Genomic DNA, 19,127 nt, shown 5'->3' with positions numbered 1-19,127 from the left:
AAGTAAAGTGTGTGTGTGTGTGTGCGCTGATTTTTCTGGGTGTGTCGTCTTCTTCTAAATGTTGTCAAATGATAGATGGTTTGTCGGAAATTAGCTTGTCAGTCCCAAAAGGACTCCCTGGCTCGGAAAGATGAATTCTTGCGTTTGGTGCTAATTGCCGCCCAGAAACAACTTGAGGAGGAGAAAATTACCTTTTGTAATTGATCCGGGGAGGCTTAGGAAAGCTCGAAGGCTTCCCGTGAGGTCTGGGAGCCGTGTGTGCTGTGGACTGACAGCCCCGTGGAGAAGGGATGCGTCTCCCTGGAGAGAGGTTCAGACCTGTGGCCTGGCCTCGTGTGTCGCCGTCCCCGTCTCTCTCCTGACTTGTGCAGCATGTTCTTCCTCCCTTTCCGCTCCCCAGCCCCAGTGACCTTGTACTGACACTGGTACTTCTTGATGTCCCTCTTCCCTCTCTCGGCGCGTCTCTGTAGGACGTGAGGAAGCAGGAGTGGACTGCTATCATCCCCAACTCTCAGCTCATCGTCATCCCGTACCCTCACAATGAGCCCCGCAGGTACGTGCTCACGCACACACGCACGCACATGGTGACATACACACTGACCCACACACACACACATATGGTTGTATACACAATGACCCCATTGACCTGGCGCACGCACACGCATGGACACATTCAAACAATGTTAAATGTGACTTGAACTGTGCAGGCTGGGACACGCAGGTGATAGTTTGCAGTGCTGCTATAGCAGACCGATAGAACAGCACGTTAGAGCAGCGACGAGGAGAGGCAGACCCTCTCGGTGTGTTCCTCAGCTCCTTCTAGAATGATCTCCATGTGGTTTCCATGGTGTTGTGGAGCATACATGTGTGATTCACATGTAGCCACCCCTCAGGAGGGCTGGCAGATGGAGGAGTCTCTCCATCCGTATGGCCAGCTAACACGCGCACATACACACACACACAAACAACATATGAACGCACACGTTCAAATGATTTGCTGCCGTGAAATGTAGTGCAGTAAAGCGTAAAGGAAGGAAAAAAAACAAATGCAAATCCATACGCTATAACTACATGTAAATTGCCACACGTGTTCCATTGATGGTTTCTCGCACATTCCGAAAGCACGGTGAACCTAAGGGATGCGAAGCTAGAGAAGGTGTCTACCGTGTCACTGTGTGGCAGATGCCCAGGTCAGCATGTTATCGCTGACACTCTGTCAACTGTGCCGATGCTGGTGCTCACCATTAATATTTAATGTGTTTACCAACTTTGGCGAAAACCTGCTCAAATGAAGGCATCTACCCAACAAATTTGTGTCTGCTTTTGTAGCTACAGCACTTAAACATCCTGTAAAGTGGAACGGGAAATGAGTTTTAAGTTCATCACACCACAGAAGAATGTGTTGTTAACTACCCATCCAAATTAGAAGAAAAAAAAACGCGTAAATAATGTACTGAGAAGCAAATCATGGAATTTCTTTACAGGATCTTACTTTAACCGTTTAGCGACAGAATCGAAAATTCTGCGGTATTTCATCATGCTCGATGAGTGGCGTAAAAAGTATTCACATTTCGTTTTTACGTTCTTCTACCTACATTGTCAAAATATTTGTCATGTTTAGTCAATATCCTGTCGTTAAGGAGTTTCAGGAGGTCAAATGTGTTCCCAAGACACTAACGTAGCCCCTCCCCCCCCCCCTCGGTGCCCGTACAGCTGGAGTGCCAAGCTGTACCTCACCCCCAGCAACATCGTCCTGCTCACGGCCATCGCTCTCATCGGGGTGTGTGTCTTCATCCTCGTCATCATCGGAATACTCCACTGGAAGGAGAAGGTAAACAACCCGTGCTTCATCAACATCCATCCATTCTGTGTTGTTTTTCTTCACCTCCATTTTTCAGTTTACCCCCCGTCTTCCATGCGTTCTGCTCCTTGGTATTGAGGGCCGATCAGACAGACAGACGCGCTGGGAACAGGGCGACGTCCCTCTCCCTATTAACAGACTCGGCTGGTGATCCTGTCGATATGCAGAGCTGTGGAGGTCTTGGAGCCTGTCTCCTAATTGCATGTTGGGGGAATCAAACCTAGACCTCATCACTGTGACAGCACATTGATTGATTTGTGGATGGAACCCGTAATAACTGGGTGTGTGTGTGTGTACATACTGATTGACAATCTCAATCCTGATTGGACGCGACACCATTGGCGTGTCAGCAGCAGTGCCGTGTCTAAACAAGCAGCCCCCCTCCCCCAGCGCCAGGCTCTGTGAAGGCTTGTGGAGACTGATGGAGAAGGGCAGGGCCTGGCCCCCTCTCCCTCCCCAGGGCCCTGGTTCCGGTCCAGGGCCCAGTGGGCTGGTGGGCTGCTGGGCTGGGACTGACACCATCAGCCCCCTGGTGGGGTGATGCTTCTCCCAGGGAGAGCAGCAGATGGGTCAGAACAGCAGCAGATGGAGCCCAGTATCCCTGTCCTCCAGTCCTCTCGCTCCCTGGTGAGACTCAGAGGTTGACACACACACACACACACACATTGATATAGATGCGTACATTCTTTGTCTCTCTCTCTCATCGCTTTCTCTCTGTCACCTACACACACGTACACACACCTCACACACACATAGACGGCAGAGGGCCACAACCTGGGCTGACGGTCTGCTGTAATTGCTTTGTTCTGTCCTTTCAGCATGGCAAATCTGTTGTTCATTATCCATGTGAATATGCCCTCTGGGGACTATACACCCTCTGTGTGTGTGTGTGTGTGTGTGTGTGTCTGTGTGTGTGGGGGGGGGGGGGAGAGAGAGAGAGACATAGAGAAGAGTGAAAGAGAAAAGAGAAACTCCCATAGTGACCTCCTGAAAGCCCCTGCTCCACACAGCCCCTCCTCCACACAGCCCCTCCTCCACACAGCCCCCTCCTCCACACAGCCCCCTCCTCCACACAGCCCCTGCTCCACACAGCCCCCTGCTCCACACAGCCCCCTCCTCCACACAGCCCCCTCCTCTACACAGCCCCCTCCTCCACACAGCCCCCTCCTCCACACAGCCCCTCCTCCACACAGCCCCCTGCTTCACACAGCCCCCTGCTCCACACAGCCCCTCCTCCACACAGCCCCCTCCTCCACACAGCCCCTGCTCCACACAGCCCCCTCCTCCACACAGCCCCCTGCTCCACACAGCCCCCTCCTCCACACAGCCCTCCTCCAGACAGCCTCCTGCTCCACACAGCCCCCTGCTCCACACAGCCCCCTGCTTCACACAGCCCCCTGCTTCACACAGCCCCCTGCTCCACACAGCCCCTCCTCCACACAGCCCCTCCTCCACACAGCCCCCTCCTCCACACAGCCCCCTGCTCCACACAGCCCCTGCTCCACACAGCCCCCTGCTCCACACAGCCCCTCCTCCACACAGCCCCCTCCTCCACACAGCCCCTGCTCCACACAGCCCCCTCCTCCACACAGCCCCCTGCTCCACACAGCCCCCTCCTCCACACAGCCCTCCTCCAGACAGCCTCCTGCTCCACACAGCCCCCTGCTCCACACAGCCCCCTGCTTCACACAGCCCCCTGCTTCACACAGCCCCCTGCTCCACACAGCCCCCTGCTCCACACAGCCCCTCCTCCACACAGCCCCCTCCTCCACACAGCCCCCTGCTCCACACAGCCCCTGCTCCACACAGCCCCCTGCTCCACACAGCCCCTGCTCCACACAGCCCCTCCTCCACACAGCCCCCTGCTCCACACAGCCCCTGCTCCACACAGCCCCCTGCTCCACACAGCCCCTCCTCCAGACAGCCTCCTGCTCCACACAGCCCCCTCCTCCACACAGCCCCTGCCCCTGTTGGCTGTCTGCGGCGCGGGCTGGCGTCTCCAGGAACAGGGGCCTCGCAGCTCGGAGCTGACACACTCTGCATTAAAATAGCACGTCTGGCTCCACATCTTAGGCCTTGCTTCTACCACAGCACACTAATGAGACATGGGGAGACGGTGGGGGGGCGGGTGGTGGGGGCGGGGGTCATGGAGAGGGAGCGGCCAGGACAGGGCTTTGCGGAGAGTTGGCGTCGATTAGGGAGCGATTGAGCGATCTCGGGCGTGATGGCGCTGGTAATGAACGCGCAGGTAATAACTGAAAATCTCTACGACTTGTCTTCGGCAGTACAACTCACCCCCCCAGGCTCCCCTCCTCTCCCTCCACACAGCAAAATGTTCAGCGCCAGCACGCCTGTCTCCGCTGACTAACTGATGCGTTTTTGGACGTCTTCAGCCGTAGCTGTATACAGACTGTACGCGGTCGACAGCTCCCCTTAGCACAGCGCCCCTGTCTGAGGCGGGTGGGGGGGGGGGGGGGGTGACCCGACGCAGGGACGAGGGGCAGCAAGGAACACTACAGCAGACAGACAAGCAGACAGACAAGCAGACACACAAGCAGACACACAAGCAGACACACAAGCAGACAGCGCGGCGGCCAGACAGACGAGCCCTGCCATAGGTCAGCATGGGACTGACGGCTGACTGACATTTGGCAGGTGATATTTAACCTGGCCTTCTGCTGTTTGTTCCACCAGCCTCAATGTCATATAGAGGGCAGAGAGGGGCGGGGGGTGGGGGGGGGCAGAGAAAGAGAGGGGGGGGGGGGCAGGAAGAAGGTACAGTGGGGTAGAAGATGGAGGAGAGAGAGGAGGAGGAGAAGCGAGGAAGGAAGAGGCAGAGATGGGTGATGGGGAGAGGGAGGCAAGGGGAGGGGAGAGACAGGGAGGGAGAGATGGGGAGAGGGAGGCGAGGTGAGGGGAGAGACAGGGAGGGAGAGATGGGGAGAGGGAGGCGAGGGGAGGGGAGGGGAGGGGAGAGACAGGGAGGGAGAGATGGGTAGAGGGAGGGGAGAGACAGAGATGGGTGATGGGGAGAGGGAGGCGAGGGGAGAGACAGAGAGGGAGAGACAGTGAGGGAGAGATGGGGGAGAGATGGAGGAATGTTATCTCAAGCAGCAGACATGGGTGTGCTCAGTACAGGCTCAGATGGAAACTGGATGGAGCGCTTCACCTGGTTAAAACACACTTCACATTTCAACGAGTCAAAAAACGCATTTCATGGGGTTAAAACCCCTTTCACGTTTTGTGAAGATAAAAGATGCAGGTGTTGAGTCAGTCTCAGTCTTGCTGCCCAGCAGTCACGAAAGACAATCATGGAATATCGTTGAAAATTGACACTTAGGCCTTTAAAATGGGTCAAGTAATCCACTTACAACCGCTTGACACTCAGTCGGCAGAAGATTATTTCCTACACCTCTCAATCTCGCACACATGCACACACCATTGAAATACATACACACACACACACACACCACATGCTTTTACTGTCTCATCTCTCTGCTGTTCTTCCCTTGACCAAATCATTACAGGATTGAGCTTCAGACCAATCAGTGGCTGTCGTAGTGGTGGTGTAGGTCTCAGAACGGTGACTAGGTTCTATTCCCTCAACATGCAATTAGGAGACCAGAGCTCGCATATTGACAGGATCGCTAGCCAAGTCTTTTAATAGGGAGAGTGAGAATGTTTCCATCTGTTTCCTCTGCACTCAATAACAACATTAGTTTATCTAAGTGTGCACGTCTTATGCAAGTCCCAGACGTGAGTTTCACGTCTGGTGAGAGTCTGGTGTTTTAGTATCTGTAGAGAGAGTCTTGTGTCCTGTACTGGTTGATAGTCTTGTCTCAGAATCCTCCTATGAATTTAGAAAATACCTTCCGACAATGTCATGACATCACATTTATATTCATAACGGATCCAAACTCGATCCAAACAACAGTTCTAAGACTCATTCTCAAAACTAGTCATCTTTAAAAGTTTCGGAAACATCTGAAAAACTGTGATATCACTCTGGTCAGATCAGATGTGTGTTTAACCCTGGACTGTTCTAGAAGGAGTGATCCTGCCGTAAATCTGACAGCTTCATCTCCGCCCTGTTTGAAGTTCCTCTTTTCATCCTCCTTATGTGGAGCCTTTGTGTCCTGTTGCCGGGGGAGACATAAAGGAGCAAAACCTAAAAATATACTCTTGAATTATCTCCGTAAAACAAGCCACAGAAAGCCTGTTCCCTAGTGCTCAACAATAGGATTTCGAACATTGTTACGTTACCGATAAGGATTCTTCTCAAACGCTCGCACGCAGCCAAGCACACTCACATTTGAACGGTTGCCCACATATTCATAGATACAGAGTGTGCAGTGTCACTCCTCTCACAGAGATACACACACACACACACACAGAGAGGTGCTGGTCCTTGAGTACAGTGCAGACATGTCAAGGTCAGACCCTGTGTGCTCATCACCATCTGAAAGGTCACAATGACAACAGTGGTTTATCAGGTGATTGTCGTGACCTTCGATCTTGTGCCCCCCCCCCCTCCCGCTGTGTTTCAGAAAGCGGATGACCGGGAGAAGAGACAGGAAGCGCACCGCTTTCATTTCGACGCCATGTGAAGGAGCTGCCGCCCAGACAGGCACTGCGGGAGAAGTTAAACGCATGAACACACATCACATACGCACCCACAATACACATCCATCACACACATACCACATAATCCACACACACTTCTATACACTTCTTGCACATGTGCTCATGCCCCCAGACAAGTCATCATTGTGTGGATTAGTAGGCGTGGAAAAAAAGTTCAATGTTTTCTTTCTTGGACTGTCAGTTGGCTGGCCTCCTTCAGGGCTCATTGTGTTGACTCAGTTGAAAACTGAATGTTTATATTGTTATTTGTTCACCCTCATGTATTCCAAATGCCAAAATGTAGTCATCAAACTGGACCATGGAGTTGGATGGCTCTGACTGGAGAGAAGGACGTTTTCTTGTGTTCCACTGTAGCTCAGTTTAGGAGTGGGTAGCACATGGACACAGAGCGATGCTTCTCCAATATTTTGCAACATTTTTTTAATGTCTCGACCAAATGTCAAAATTCAGATCAGTGAGATTCCGCAACGTTTTGTTTTTGTTTGATTGTTCATCTGTTGGTGTGTTTGCATTGCTGCTGTATCTGAGATGTTACTTGAAACTCCGCTGACCTTCCTGTCAACCCTAACTTCCTGTCCGCCCTACTCATATCACTGGAATTTACTCCTCTCCTGTCTTAACCTTGAATCCTTTCATCCCAGTTGACCGTCCCCACCCCTGACAGGGACTTGTGAAAGGCTGCTACTGCTGCCCTCCCTATCTTGATCCTGCTAGCTAGGCCTCGGGGCAAACACTGTCTCTGCTCATAGTCATATTCCACTTAACAGGGTCCACTTGGTCCATTTTGGAGAACCAAATGGTCTATATGTGTACAACAAAAAAACAGTTATGAGTCAACAATGCTAACTAAAGCATTACTGCGGTTCTGACTTTTATTTGACCTTTATCCAAGAGTAGGAGGCATAACCCATGACTAATCTGAAGCCAAGGCTTTCGCATGTTTCCATTTCAAACTAATGGACAAAGTGTGTTGGAATACCGCTGTCCCACCTTCAGCCATGTTTTTATGGTTTGCACTTTTGTACTAATGATCTTCAGCGTACATGTCTAATTTATTGCATTTTGGAGTCTGTTAATTCGGTTTACGATGTTGAATTTATGAAGTGTTCATTTGTGTTGATTAACAACTGTGTTGGGGTTGCAAATTAAAATAAGTTATGCTGAAATAAAATAAAAGTCTTATTACTTTATTCCAAATTAGAAGAATCTCAGTGATCCTGTTCATGTTGTATGAAAGTGTGAAATCCTCCCACGGAGATATTGCAGAAGCTGGAGCAGATGGTTTGGAGCTCTTGTGAACTCTTGCAGCGAAATTCATGGCGTGTAATCTGGAATCCATGGTGCCCTCGGTAATGAATTCCGCTGCCATACAGCAGAGCGCCTGATGAATGTGTTACTATGTATGATTCTGGGCTCCTGTGCGTGATCTTCAACAGGGATAGCCCCTGGGCCATGCCTAATGAGCAGGGACTGGCCTGCTTATAGTTTTCAGGAAGACATCTCTCTCTCTCTCTCTCTCTCTCCTTGTGTTCATGTCCACATATAACCTAATTAAGATTTAAGTACGTAAAGACATTGGTACACAATGCTTTTTGGGGGCATGGCGCGCATCTGCCCTTTATTGTCAGCGTTAAACCTCGGCACAACTAGAGGGAAAGAGAGAGCGTGATGAACGCCAGGGATTTTACACTCGGCGCTGAGGTACATGCGTACAAGCTGCTCATTCAAGCAAACAGCGCCCACGGCTTAAATGAGCCTCGTTTAGTGCCATTACTTCAGTTGAACCGCGGATAGACCGCCTCCTCGTCTCCGCTCTCCCTCTTCTCCGCTCTTTTTATCGCCAGACAGTCTCTTGCCAAATACACGCTTGTGGTAAAACTGGACGGGCTGGCATTAGAGTCTGAAACCTCGTGGAAATATGTCTCATTCATCTAAATGGAATTAACGGCGGCTCTTCTATATACTATCGGGAGTGGTTGAAGAAATCGTTTTACGCGGAGGGAAAGACGCGCAAGATAGTTTTCTTATAGGCCTATAGGCGATGGGATTAAGGACATCGGAGAAAAGTTGTATTTTTGTGAAGAGCATATCGTTGCCTTCCTGGATCCGTAACATGGAAAGATAAAGTGTGTTTTGCAGAGAAGCTTCAGGAGACGCAGCCTACTTGGTACCGCCAACCCCAGGAGAGGAGATGCACACGGGTGAGTTAATGTGGTAGAGCTAACGAGAGTTGGATAGGTTCTGTGTTTTAGAGATTAGAAATCGATTCTTAAACTTGACTGCGGTGGCATTACAACATTTATGCATGTATGTGCGGTTTTTTTTCAGTTGAGAATTGTGTTTTCTTTAGTAGCCACGAAGCTGTTTTAATGTGATTTAAGGAACACCATGAATTCCATAAGTGCACCATAGTCTACAGGTTTAAGATTCATGTCCAAATCCAAACGTCTCCAGACTCGAACTATTCCGAAATATTCCGAAAACAAAACTGCCTCTGAAGATGTTAATAGGTCTGATAAAATAATTGCATATTATTAATAATAATAATACTAATAATAATAGGATCTGCAATTAACACTACGTATGCAGTGCTTAAACTTCGCTTATTTTTTTTGCTCTTTTCGCCTGTGAACTTCACTGCGCTTCAGCAGATCAGCGTTCGAACTCGTGGTGCTGAAGTGACAGCTCCCGCTGATTCGCACCACATCTGTGGCACAAGCCACACCAGTGATTTTGCGGCTCCTTTTAAGCCGCCACAATCTGTTTTAAATCTCTGACTATTTTACGTCTTTGCCCCCTTGTGACCGATCGGGAAACGCCAATATGTAGTGGTCTACCCTAATTTATGTCGGCTACACAACCCATGACTGCACCAACTGATTGAAACGGCTCAGTCGCCGTGGAGCCTAAAGTAGTCAAGCTATGTGAGGAAAACATGGTTGAAAGCAAACCTACAACAAAACGCTGTTCAATCCTTCTCGTGTCGAGCATGCGTTATTTAAAACGCAACAGTGAGGACAGGCTTTCAAACATTCTCATGTGGAATTCATAGAAACCTCATATTGAGATGTATTATACATAGCATAGTACCTTGTGTGAGGCATGTCCTGTGAGGACATATTCTACTTCGGAAACAACACAGAAAGCAGCAACTAAACTGTATGCAGCCTTTAGAACCTTCTTCAACTAACCTTGGAACCCATACAATGACAAGTAACAAGATGCAATTAATCTCCATTCAGTGCGACTTGTGTCTACTGTGCTGTCCTGTCCACAGTGAGAGGAAAGGATCTTCAAAGGTGTCTATCATGGTTTATATGTGCTCCCCTACCTTCAAGCCCTATTCCATGATTAATGGAGATGGATTGGCTGAGAGTCGATGTGTCTTGGCGACTAGTTGTGTCCGTGTCTGTCTGTGTGTGTGCGTGTGTGTGTGTGGGGGTGGGTGGGTGCGCTTGGGAAATCGAGTGTGTGCAGACGTGTGTACTTGCTGCCGTATGTGTGGGCTTACCTTCAGCGTTTCCTCATTTGGGGCATGGGGTGCATATCTGTGTGTGTGTGTGTGTGTGTGTGTGTACATGTCTGTGTGCGTTTGTGCACGCATGGGTGCGTGTGATTCTCGGGAGAAGTGCTAAATGCACTCCCTGATTCCCCCTCTGCTCCCCTTGACGTCTGCAGTCTACCTGTGTTTCATTATGCAATCTGTCATCCCCACACTCCTTCTCTAATGCGAGAGCAGCGAGCCAGCCTATTATGGAGCCAGTAGGGATAAACCTACATCGTCTTATCAGCTGAAAACAGCGTTGTGGTCTGCAACATGCACAGGGGTAGTATGGCTGGTGTTCTAACTGATTTGGTCATGCTCAGTACAATACCAGCCCTGTTGCGTCTGTTGCCTGTGCCTGAATGCTTTCATCCCAACCCCACTAAGGCCCGTCTCGTCTGCAGGTGGTTGCCTGGACTTTAGCTCATCGGGCGAACACAGTCGTAAGGTGACCAGAGCAGCTGCGTACTAGTCTGAGGCGTTGCTGTAGATGTATTTGCGAGACATGTTGCCTCTGCTGCTGACGTAAGCCACGCAGCGCGGGTGCAGATCTGTTCTTCACACGTTCTCTTCAGGGTCCCTACTGCTGGTCCAGTCCTGCTGTGGGGGTTGAGAAATCAGGCCAGCTCAACTCCACTCAGTTCAGTCTTGTGGAAATGGTATTAATAGCATCCCATCTGACACCATCTCAGCAAATGTATATAACGGTAGAAATCTATCTAGCTTCCTTTTATTCTGCTTTAGGTTGCAGAAATACACAAGTCTGTCTCTGTCTACAGCCGTGAAGGAGAAAGGTTATAATGTATTGACTGGGTGGGTTTCGGTCATGATTACCATGAGTGGAAGATGGTCTTGAGTATGTGTGTGCGTGCGTGTGTTTACGTTCATGTATGTTTATTGCCTCTCGCAAGACTACATCTTTTCTGCTATATCATTGCACCTGTTTCTTTGATGTATAGGTTACCACCAACTGGTAATATGCCTGGTCCTTTCATGAAAGAAAATGCATTTGTAAACACAAGCTAACTGATTCCTGCTGTTTGTCCTCTACAGCCTGGATACTTTTAATTCTGGTAGAAGAGGGATTTGCTCTGGCACAGAGAACTAAAGGTACCTCCTCACCTTCTACTACTAAGATGAAACTATATCTGATAATGGTTAATACTGTTTTAAGTGTTATACCTTTTGAATAACTGCATATGTATCACTAAATAAACATTGTGGATGGATGCCAGGACACAGATTAAACCCCACTTCTGGTCCAGAAAATCCTTTAAAAATAGATTATTCAGAAAGCAATCCTTGTATGATGGCATTATATGTATGCATCTTATTTTCAATGAGGTTTGCGAAATGATTATTTATTCATCCTTTCATTATTTCATGCATTCATCCCTTCATCCATCCAATCACTCATTCTGTTTGCAGAGTCTCTGAGTGATGAGGGCCCCCCTCAGAGTCCTAATGACTGCGGTACCTGGGTCCGCAACATCAATGGGGGGGTTTTCACCTCTCCCAACTATCCTGGCACCTACCCCGCCAACAAGGAATGCACCTACATCCTTGAAGGTAAGGAGGGGGGCGTTATGGTCGATTTATCACTGTTATGTCTGTTAGTGTTATACGTTTTCTGCTGGTCACTGGTGGCTTGAGTATGGAGGGAAAACCAGAGATCTTATGCATTAAAGAAACAGAGATATCTAACCATCCAGCAAACTATTAGAGGTCTCTCGTTAGTGTTGGGAGGTCTGTTTAGGAACATAACTGCCTCCATCTGTCTTTATGATTCACGTACGGCCTCTGTGGTGTTTTGGAAAGCAGAAAGCTGGTTGTTGGTTGATGGGGCGTATATTTGGCTGTTTGCCAGGGCTGTAGACAGCAACTGTTTGAGCTGTCTGTCGATGCTTTTTATCTTTTTGGATAGGGAAGAGCTGTTTTACTCTGTGCATGTGTGTGTGTGTGTGTGTGCGTGTGTGTGTGCGTATGTGTGTGCGTGTGTGTGTGTGAAGTAAGAAGAGAGCATCGGAGCACCTGGTGTGGATCTGTAGAGGGAGATCTGTAGTAGCTCAAGGGCTCCCCCTGTGGGTGAAGCTAACCAACTCCCTTGTTTAAACGGCAGACGAACAAGCTGTACATTTATACATTCTGTCTTCTGACATATTATTAAAACAGAAAACTGTCCCTCAGTGTCAGTCTGTAAACCATGATTGTGCTACACCAGTCAAATACATGACTCAAATCCAGGGATGCCCTGTACCACTCATCTGTCACCTACGCAAGATTATTATTCATATTTATTCAGAAACATTCATTCACCATCTTACATAGTAATTCAAATTCACACAAAGGCAGTTGGAAATGAAAGTTGTGATGCTGTCTGTGGTTTAAAAAAAAGTTTTAATTGTAGTTGTGTCAGTTGCTTGTGAGATTGTACTGCTTCAGGATGTTAGGTTTTGTCTTGCTCCAATAAGCAGAGTAGCCTCTGCTTATTGAAACAGTTCTCGCTTTGACACAGGGCATAGGCAATCTGGGTCATTCATAGGCTCAGAGGATTATTTACATGACAAGTGAACTTGTGACTGCTGTTGCATGGCTGAGGCAGTATTTTGTTCATGGTTCTGGAACAGAAAGGCAACATGCTGCCTTGTCAGGACATTTCTCTTCATTGGACAGTGTTCCCTTTGGTACATTTGAGTAAACATTATTTCATGGATGCTGTTGTTGCACATACTGGATTTGTAGAGGAAAGGTATCTTGCTTGTGCAGTGCTTCAAGTGTGTCTCTCCCATCTCTGCCTCCCCTTCCTCCTTCTGTCTCCCCTCCTCCCACCCCCAGCGCTCCCCAGACAAAGAGTCCAGCTGGCTTTCGATAAGAACTATTACATCGAGCCCTCCTTCGAGTGCCGCTTCGACCACATCGAGGTCCGGGACGGGCCGTTCGGCTTCTCTCCACTCATCGACCGGTTCTGCGGGCAGAAGAACCCAGGCCTGGTCACCTCCACAGGTCGTTTCATGTGGATCAAGTTCACCAGCGATGAGGAGCTGGAGGGGCTTGGCTTCCGCATCAAATACACATTTATAGCAGGTACTATTGATTTATGACACGCACCTGCAAAGCCCTCCTCAAATATGAATTCATGGAAATACAAGTTTGTAATATACACCCACATGGGATCATCAAATACACATGCGGATACACAGCCAGCAGGAAATACATATTCAGAACACGTGCCTTCATAGTTTGATTGCATACACAATCATAGCAGGTAATACATATTTGTAACCTTTTTAGCTTCACGTTCAGATTTAGTGTTATGAGAGGAGGTAAGATGATTTAGTGATCGAAGAATACTCACACGATAATTGTGTCTAGAGTGGAGAAGATGATTCTAGTGTCTCACACAGGAACAATACTCCATATGTTGTTCCCTCTCTGCTGCGTTAAAACAGAGAGCTGTAATCAGCAACTCCCATCAGGCTGCTGATATTTCCCCCGGCGTGGTCCTTCACACGATCTGCTCGGCTTTAATGGGATCTTATCACCTGTTCTCAGCTCCCACATTTCTGCTGTGTGAACCGAAAGTTCAAAAGAGTTTTCCTCCTTATCATTCCAGACCCTGATTTTCATCTTCACGTGGGAGGACTGTTAAATCCCATCCCAGGTAAGTTGTGCGAAATGTTTACCAGTTTGGTCCAATCCAGTCTCCTTGCTTCCTGTATATTTGATTCTATCTCTTCATCTTTCCCTTTATGTTCCCACGTCGGCTTTTCCTATTCTTATAATCCCCCCTCTCCCCCTTTCCCCCTGTCCGGTCTCCTTCTCAGATTGCCAGTTTGAGATTGGGGGTTATGATGGCATTATCCGCTCCAGTCAGGTCGAAGAGGAGGACAAGATAAAGGCTGGCGATGCTGTGGATTGCATCTGGACTATCCGCGCCCCACCTCGGTCCAAGGTCAGCAGCTTTCTCTTTCCTCTTCTTTCCCTCAGTTCTTCATCTCCTGGGGCTCAATAGATCCTCATGAGGCCACTCGCTGCAGAGGTACAGCCAAGGAAGACAACAAACACAAAACGCATGTATGAGTGCGCACACGTGCACACACACACTCAAACACACGTACACACAGTGACGAGGCAACAAGACACTAGCACTGGGACACCCTCTGTTCTCTGGCCTCGTTCTCTCAGCTGAAACAGTGCAGCAGAGGACCTAGAATTAGCAGAAAGTCAAGCAGGGAGCAGCAGGTATTAGGCCAATGAAGCGGAAATCGCTGAAAAGCAGATTCAGCAGTACAGGGAGGAGGCTAAAAGCAGCCACTTAGCCAGTGCAGACTCAGGCCCTCACTTGTGCTAAATAGGCTGGATTTCTCTGAGATTAATTCACAAGGTTGGCAAGAGCAAGGCTGAGAGAAGGATCTGTTATTGACAGACTAGATGGAACAAGCAGAAATCAATGGACTAATCTGGGATCATAACATCTCCAGGCTGTTCAGCTTTAGAATGGGCACACGTCTGCTCCGAGGATATTTGACAACTGTTGCGTACCTTCTTTACAGCTTGAATACGACATACATCTCATCACAGTATCATGTCAATAGATGGTGTATGGTTTGAAAATGCACCCTCCCTCCCTCCCCCCCCCCTCCAAGTTCATGGTTCTCTACACAGCTACCACCACTCCCACTCCAGTCACTCCAGATCAGGGATTATCATAACACTAGTAGGGAGAAGTGCAAGAATCGAATCATTCATACTGTACTTTTTCTGCTCTCCATTTTCACCCATGGTTTTGTGTTCTGGGTCTATAGATCTATCTGCGCTTCATGGACTACCAGATGGAACACTCCAACGAGTGCAAGAAGAACTTTGTGGCAGTGTACGATGGGAGCAGCGCCATAGAGAACCTGAAGGCCAAGTTCTGCAGCACCGTTGCCAACGACGTCATGCTCGACAACGGCGTGGGTGTGATCAGGATGTGGGCGGATGAGAAGAGTCGTCTCAGCCGGTTCCGAATGCTCTTCACCTCGTTTGTAGACCGTGAGTAGTTACTGGTGCCATCATCCTAATAGAACCCTCACAAAGGGTTCACTATCTTTCTTGCTGAAGTAAAGCAGATAGTGAACAGTCATGTTAATCACATATAACCACAGATACATCTTTTAAAATATGAATACAGTACATATAAAATAACAAGACTTTCTATGCAAAACTCCTATCTTTTTTACCATCTACAGTATAATCCTATTAGCACTCAATGTTGTCTGAGGTGCTAGTCATTGTAGTAACATTAATCATTGTCGGCCATATACTGTATTTCCCCGGAGTAATACGGACGCAAATAGGTATGAAATGCATTAATATAGGAAGAGACAGTGGATTAATCAAGGTACATTGGAAGTAGCTAAGTACCCCCAAAAATGATGGAGAATGGAAGTTCTCTCCTGGTTTAGTTCATTAAGCCCTCACTAATCTTCCAGGCACACACAATACATTTGTGACAGGCAATGTTTAGAGTGCTATTGATGAATACGCCAGATACTCTGCTATGAACAGGGCCTGAATGGCTAACTCACATTCAAGGCTTAATTCTTGTAGAAGTATACACTCTTGTTGTGTTCAAAGCATTAATACTGGGAAGCCAAATGCTAATCACCCACAGTTTTCACTGTGTGACTTATGGAAGCTAACAGGTTCTTGGTATTCTAGTCACAGTCTGACACAGTCACTGTAATTACAGGTCACTCAAATAAGAAAAGTGGAAATTCATCTCCTATTGATGAAGTGAAAAGCTTGAATTGGGTTTCAAAGGGTAATTTTTTTATTTGTAGCCAAGCACAAAGCTTTGCCATTTTGTATGCCAGTTTTCGACACATGCAGTTAAAGGTTGTATGTAAATTTATAGAAAAAGCTAGATAAGAAATCATTCTTTCAGCACTTTCATTAAATGCCTGAATATGTTAGATGTTAATTGCTGCTTTCCTTTCTTGACTCTGGTTGAATGCTAATGCAGTCATAGTCAGCCAACTCATCATTATTGCAGCCTCTTAATGGCTCTGTAAATTCAAAAGTGTAATTTATTTTCCTTATTTTGGGAGGGCAGAAGTGCTTTGCAAACAACTTTTGTGTCAGAATTCACTGCGTATATTCCCTCTCTATCTGAGCCAAGCTTTGACTGATAAGCATGCACAGACCTCAGTTTGGGATGAGAAGACACAAACAGATCCATTCGTCTTCATTAGTCAGTAAACAAGAGACCTCTAGGCCCATTTATCTACCATCTACCACCCCTGTTCTCATCAAACTGTATGATCTCAAAATAAAACCAGTTGACACACGCTCACACATTCTAGCACATTCTAACATGCATTCAGACTGTCTCGGGCTGGCCTGTTCCATCATTCTGGTTACCCCTGCAACCCTGGGTGCCCTTAGGGGGGAAAAGGGAGGAAATGGGGTACGTGGAGCAGGTCTGACACCACTGTGAAGGGGCTGTTTGAAGGCGAGAGCCGCTTAATCGGTTTGGAAGTGAGCGCAGAGTGAGGAGAGTAGATCTGCATAGTCGACGGGAGAAGAAGGGGTGGTACGATCCCCCTCGTCCCACTGTCAGGACCATTTAACCCTGCCGCACAAGATGGGAATGAGGGCTAACGTGTGTGTGTGTGTGTGTGGGGGGGGTCCGCTGTACCAGAACCAGTCTACAACCAGTCCCAGCCTCTGTGTATCTCCTAGCCCTCCTGAACAAAGGCCTGCCAGCCACGTTCAATTACCATGCCTCGCCAGCACATCACCACTCGAATCCTAACAGCCAGTTTAGTCTGGAGGCAAACACACACACAAACACAATATAGACACCTGTCACACAAACACACACACACGCAAACATGCATCGTGAAAGGCAATTAAGTCGAGAGGCAAACACACATGCACACAGTACGTCTGTATTGTCACACCCGTCATACACACACAGAGACACACAGACACACACACGCATCCTAACAGCCAGTTTAGTCAGGAGTCTCATGGCGCCCAGCCATCTGTGCCTCGTGATGGCCGTCGGAATTGATTTACTGCCTTTCACCTCCTCCCCTCTCCACCCTCTCCTCCTCACGCCTCCACATAGACACTGCTGCCACAGCCGTGAAGGTAGCAGTCGTCTCCTCTTCTGATCCTGTGCCGTCGCTGCAGATGAAGATATATGGCTCTGCACGCCGTCTATTACTGAGCCTCCATGGTCGCCGTGGTAAATGCTGTTATCGCTGATCGCCAGTAATCTGTAAAAGTAATCTGTAAAATCTTCTTCGTCTCACATCTCCAGCCCCCTGCTCCAGCAATACGTTCTTCTGCCACAGCAACATGTGCATCAACAACTCGCTGGTGTGCAACGGGGTTCAGAATTGTGTCTACCCCTGGGATGAAAACCACTGTAAAGGTCAGTGGAAGGACATCTTCAATCATGCGTGTGCTTTCGGGATTAGAGGTGGGGGACCGGCCTTTTACAAAAAACAGTTTCTATTTTCTCCTGTCCTTTCATCTCAACTTATCTTTTATCTTTTCTCCCGCCCTCTTCTCCTCTCCTCTCCTCCTCCTCCTCCTCTACCGCTCTCTTTTCATATCCTCTCTTTCTTTTCCTCTCCCACTCTCCTACCCATAGAAAAGAGGTCTAAGGGTCTGTTCCACCAGATCACTAAGACCCATGGCACAGTGATTGGTGTGTCTTCTGGAGTGGTTTTGGTTCTGTTAATCATCTCCATCCTGGTCCAAATGAAACAGCCCAGGAAGAAGGTGGGCATATATATTTCTTTGCTTTTTAAGTCTGCCCAATTCTCTCTCTGAAACTCGGGTTTCTTTATTTCCTGATCTTGTCTGTATCAACAGGTGGTGGCCCGCCGGCCGGTCTTCAACAAGGCGGGCTTCCAGGAAGTGTTCGACCCTCCCCACTATGAGCTCTTCTCCCTGCGTGACAAGGAGATCTCCTCCGATCTGGCGGACCTATCAGAGGAGCTGGAGAGCTACCACAAGCTGCGGCGCTCGTCCACCATGTCGCGCTGTGTCCACGAGCACCACTGCGGCTCGCAGGCCTCCGTCGGAGGCAGCATCAAACACAGCCGCACCACCCTCAGCTCCATGGAGCTGTCCTACCACAACGACTTCTCCAAGCCCCCACCCATGAAAACCTTCAACAGCACCAGCAGCTACAAGAAGGGCTGCTACGGCTACAAACAGACTCACGACTGTGCCGAGCAGGTGATCGAGGACCGCGTCATGGAGGAGATCCCCTGCGAGATCTACGTCCGCGGCGGAGCCGGGGCAGGAGTCGGGAGCGGAGTGGGAGGGGCGAGCGGCATTGCCGGGGGACACTGTGGGACCCTCAGCGTCCGCGGCAACGGTGCCCGTAACAACACCAGCGTGGTCGACCCCCAGCAGCGTTCCATGTCAATGGACTTCTAGTGGAGATGAGAAGATTGGAGGACATACAACATCCCACCTTGCCTCACACTCATTCAGTATGTCCTCCAATCAGAAAGGAAGGACTCTCGCATGCAGGTGTCTCTGATTTGCTCTGAAGAACAGGACACTAACACTCAGAGAAGTGCCAACACAATAGACATTCTTATCTAGAGTTTTTACATCCATTTACACGTAATGCACAGATATAATAATGCTTCTACTTATAATAACTTATTTGAATCTTAATTTCTGTCTCTTGTACTGTGTATTAAAACAATTGTCAATTTCCATGCTGTTGCTTGGCTTTTAACTCCTTCATTTTGCATAGTTTGATTTTAGTAAAGATGAAGCCTAGATGATGATGTGATGCTGATGATGAGGAAAAGCAGGCTTAGTAGAGAGATCTCCACCAAACAGGTGTCTGGAGGAGGAAACACTGGGAGAAAGAGAGATTGATTTGCTGTATGTGTTCTCTTACACACCCTGCAATTTGATGTCCATTTAGATAATTTTTTAACTATAACTAAATGATGTGGACTCAACAGGAGCTGTCACGAGGACAATCCAGGATAACACAAAACATCTAATGTCCAGAGAAAAATAAGGGAATGTAAAATACTTAGATAACAATAT

The 19,127-nt window shown here is 48.3% G+C and overlaps 2 protein-coding genes across 2 annotated transcripts in view; both read left to right on the top strand.

Annotated features, from left to right (window-relative positions):
- The window catches only part of itfg1 (integrin alpha FG-GAP repeat containing 1), a 75,788-nt gene extending 68,672 nt beyond the window's left edge, over nucleotides 1–7,116 (top strand). The window contains exons 16-18 of the mRNA XM_084681585.1: nucleotides 471–553; nucleotides 1,714–1,831; nucleotides 6,409–7,116. Coding sequence (XP_084537711.1) covers nucleotides 471–553; nucleotides 1,714–1,831; nucleotides 6,409–6,468 — 261 coding nt within the window. The 3' untranslated portion in view covers nucleotides 6,469–7,116. The remainder of the gene's footprint in view (nucleotides 1–470; nucleotides 554–1,713; nucleotides 1,832–6,408) is intronic.
- Nucleotides 7,117–8,589: 1,473 nt separating this feature from the next.
- On the top strand, nucleotides 8,590–18,770 carry neto2a (neuropilin (NRP) and tolloid (TLL)-like 2a). Its single transcript, XM_084682268.1, has 10 exons — nucleotides 8,590–8,706; nucleotides 11,103–11,159; nucleotides 11,478–11,618; nucleotides 12,885–13,133; nucleotides 13,663–13,710; nucleotides 13,874–14,001; nucleotides 14,855–15,083; nucleotides 17,362–17,475; nucleotides 17,698–17,828; nucleotides 17,922–18,770. Exons 1-10 carry the CDS (start codon nucleotides 8,697–8,699, stop codon nucleotides 18,492–18,494), a joined length of 1,680 nt encoding a protein of 559 aa, XP_084538394.1. The 5' UTR covers nucleotides 8,590–8,696; the 3' UTR covers nucleotides 18,495–18,770.
- Nucleotides 18,771–19,127: the final 357 nt, after the last annotated feature.

This window comes from Hypomesus nipponensis, chromosome 19 (assembly GCF_054491055.1).
Source record: "Hypomesus nipponensis isolate SF chromosome 19, ASM5449105v1, whole genome shotgun sequence".
In the NCBI taxonomy this organism is placed as follows: Eukaryota; Metazoa; Chordata; class Actinopteri; order Osmeriformes; family Osmeridae; genus Hypomesus; species Hypomesus nipponensis.
The sequence above is the reverse complement of the archived record's forward strand: the minus strand, read 5'-3'. Positions and strand labels throughout refer to the sequence as shown.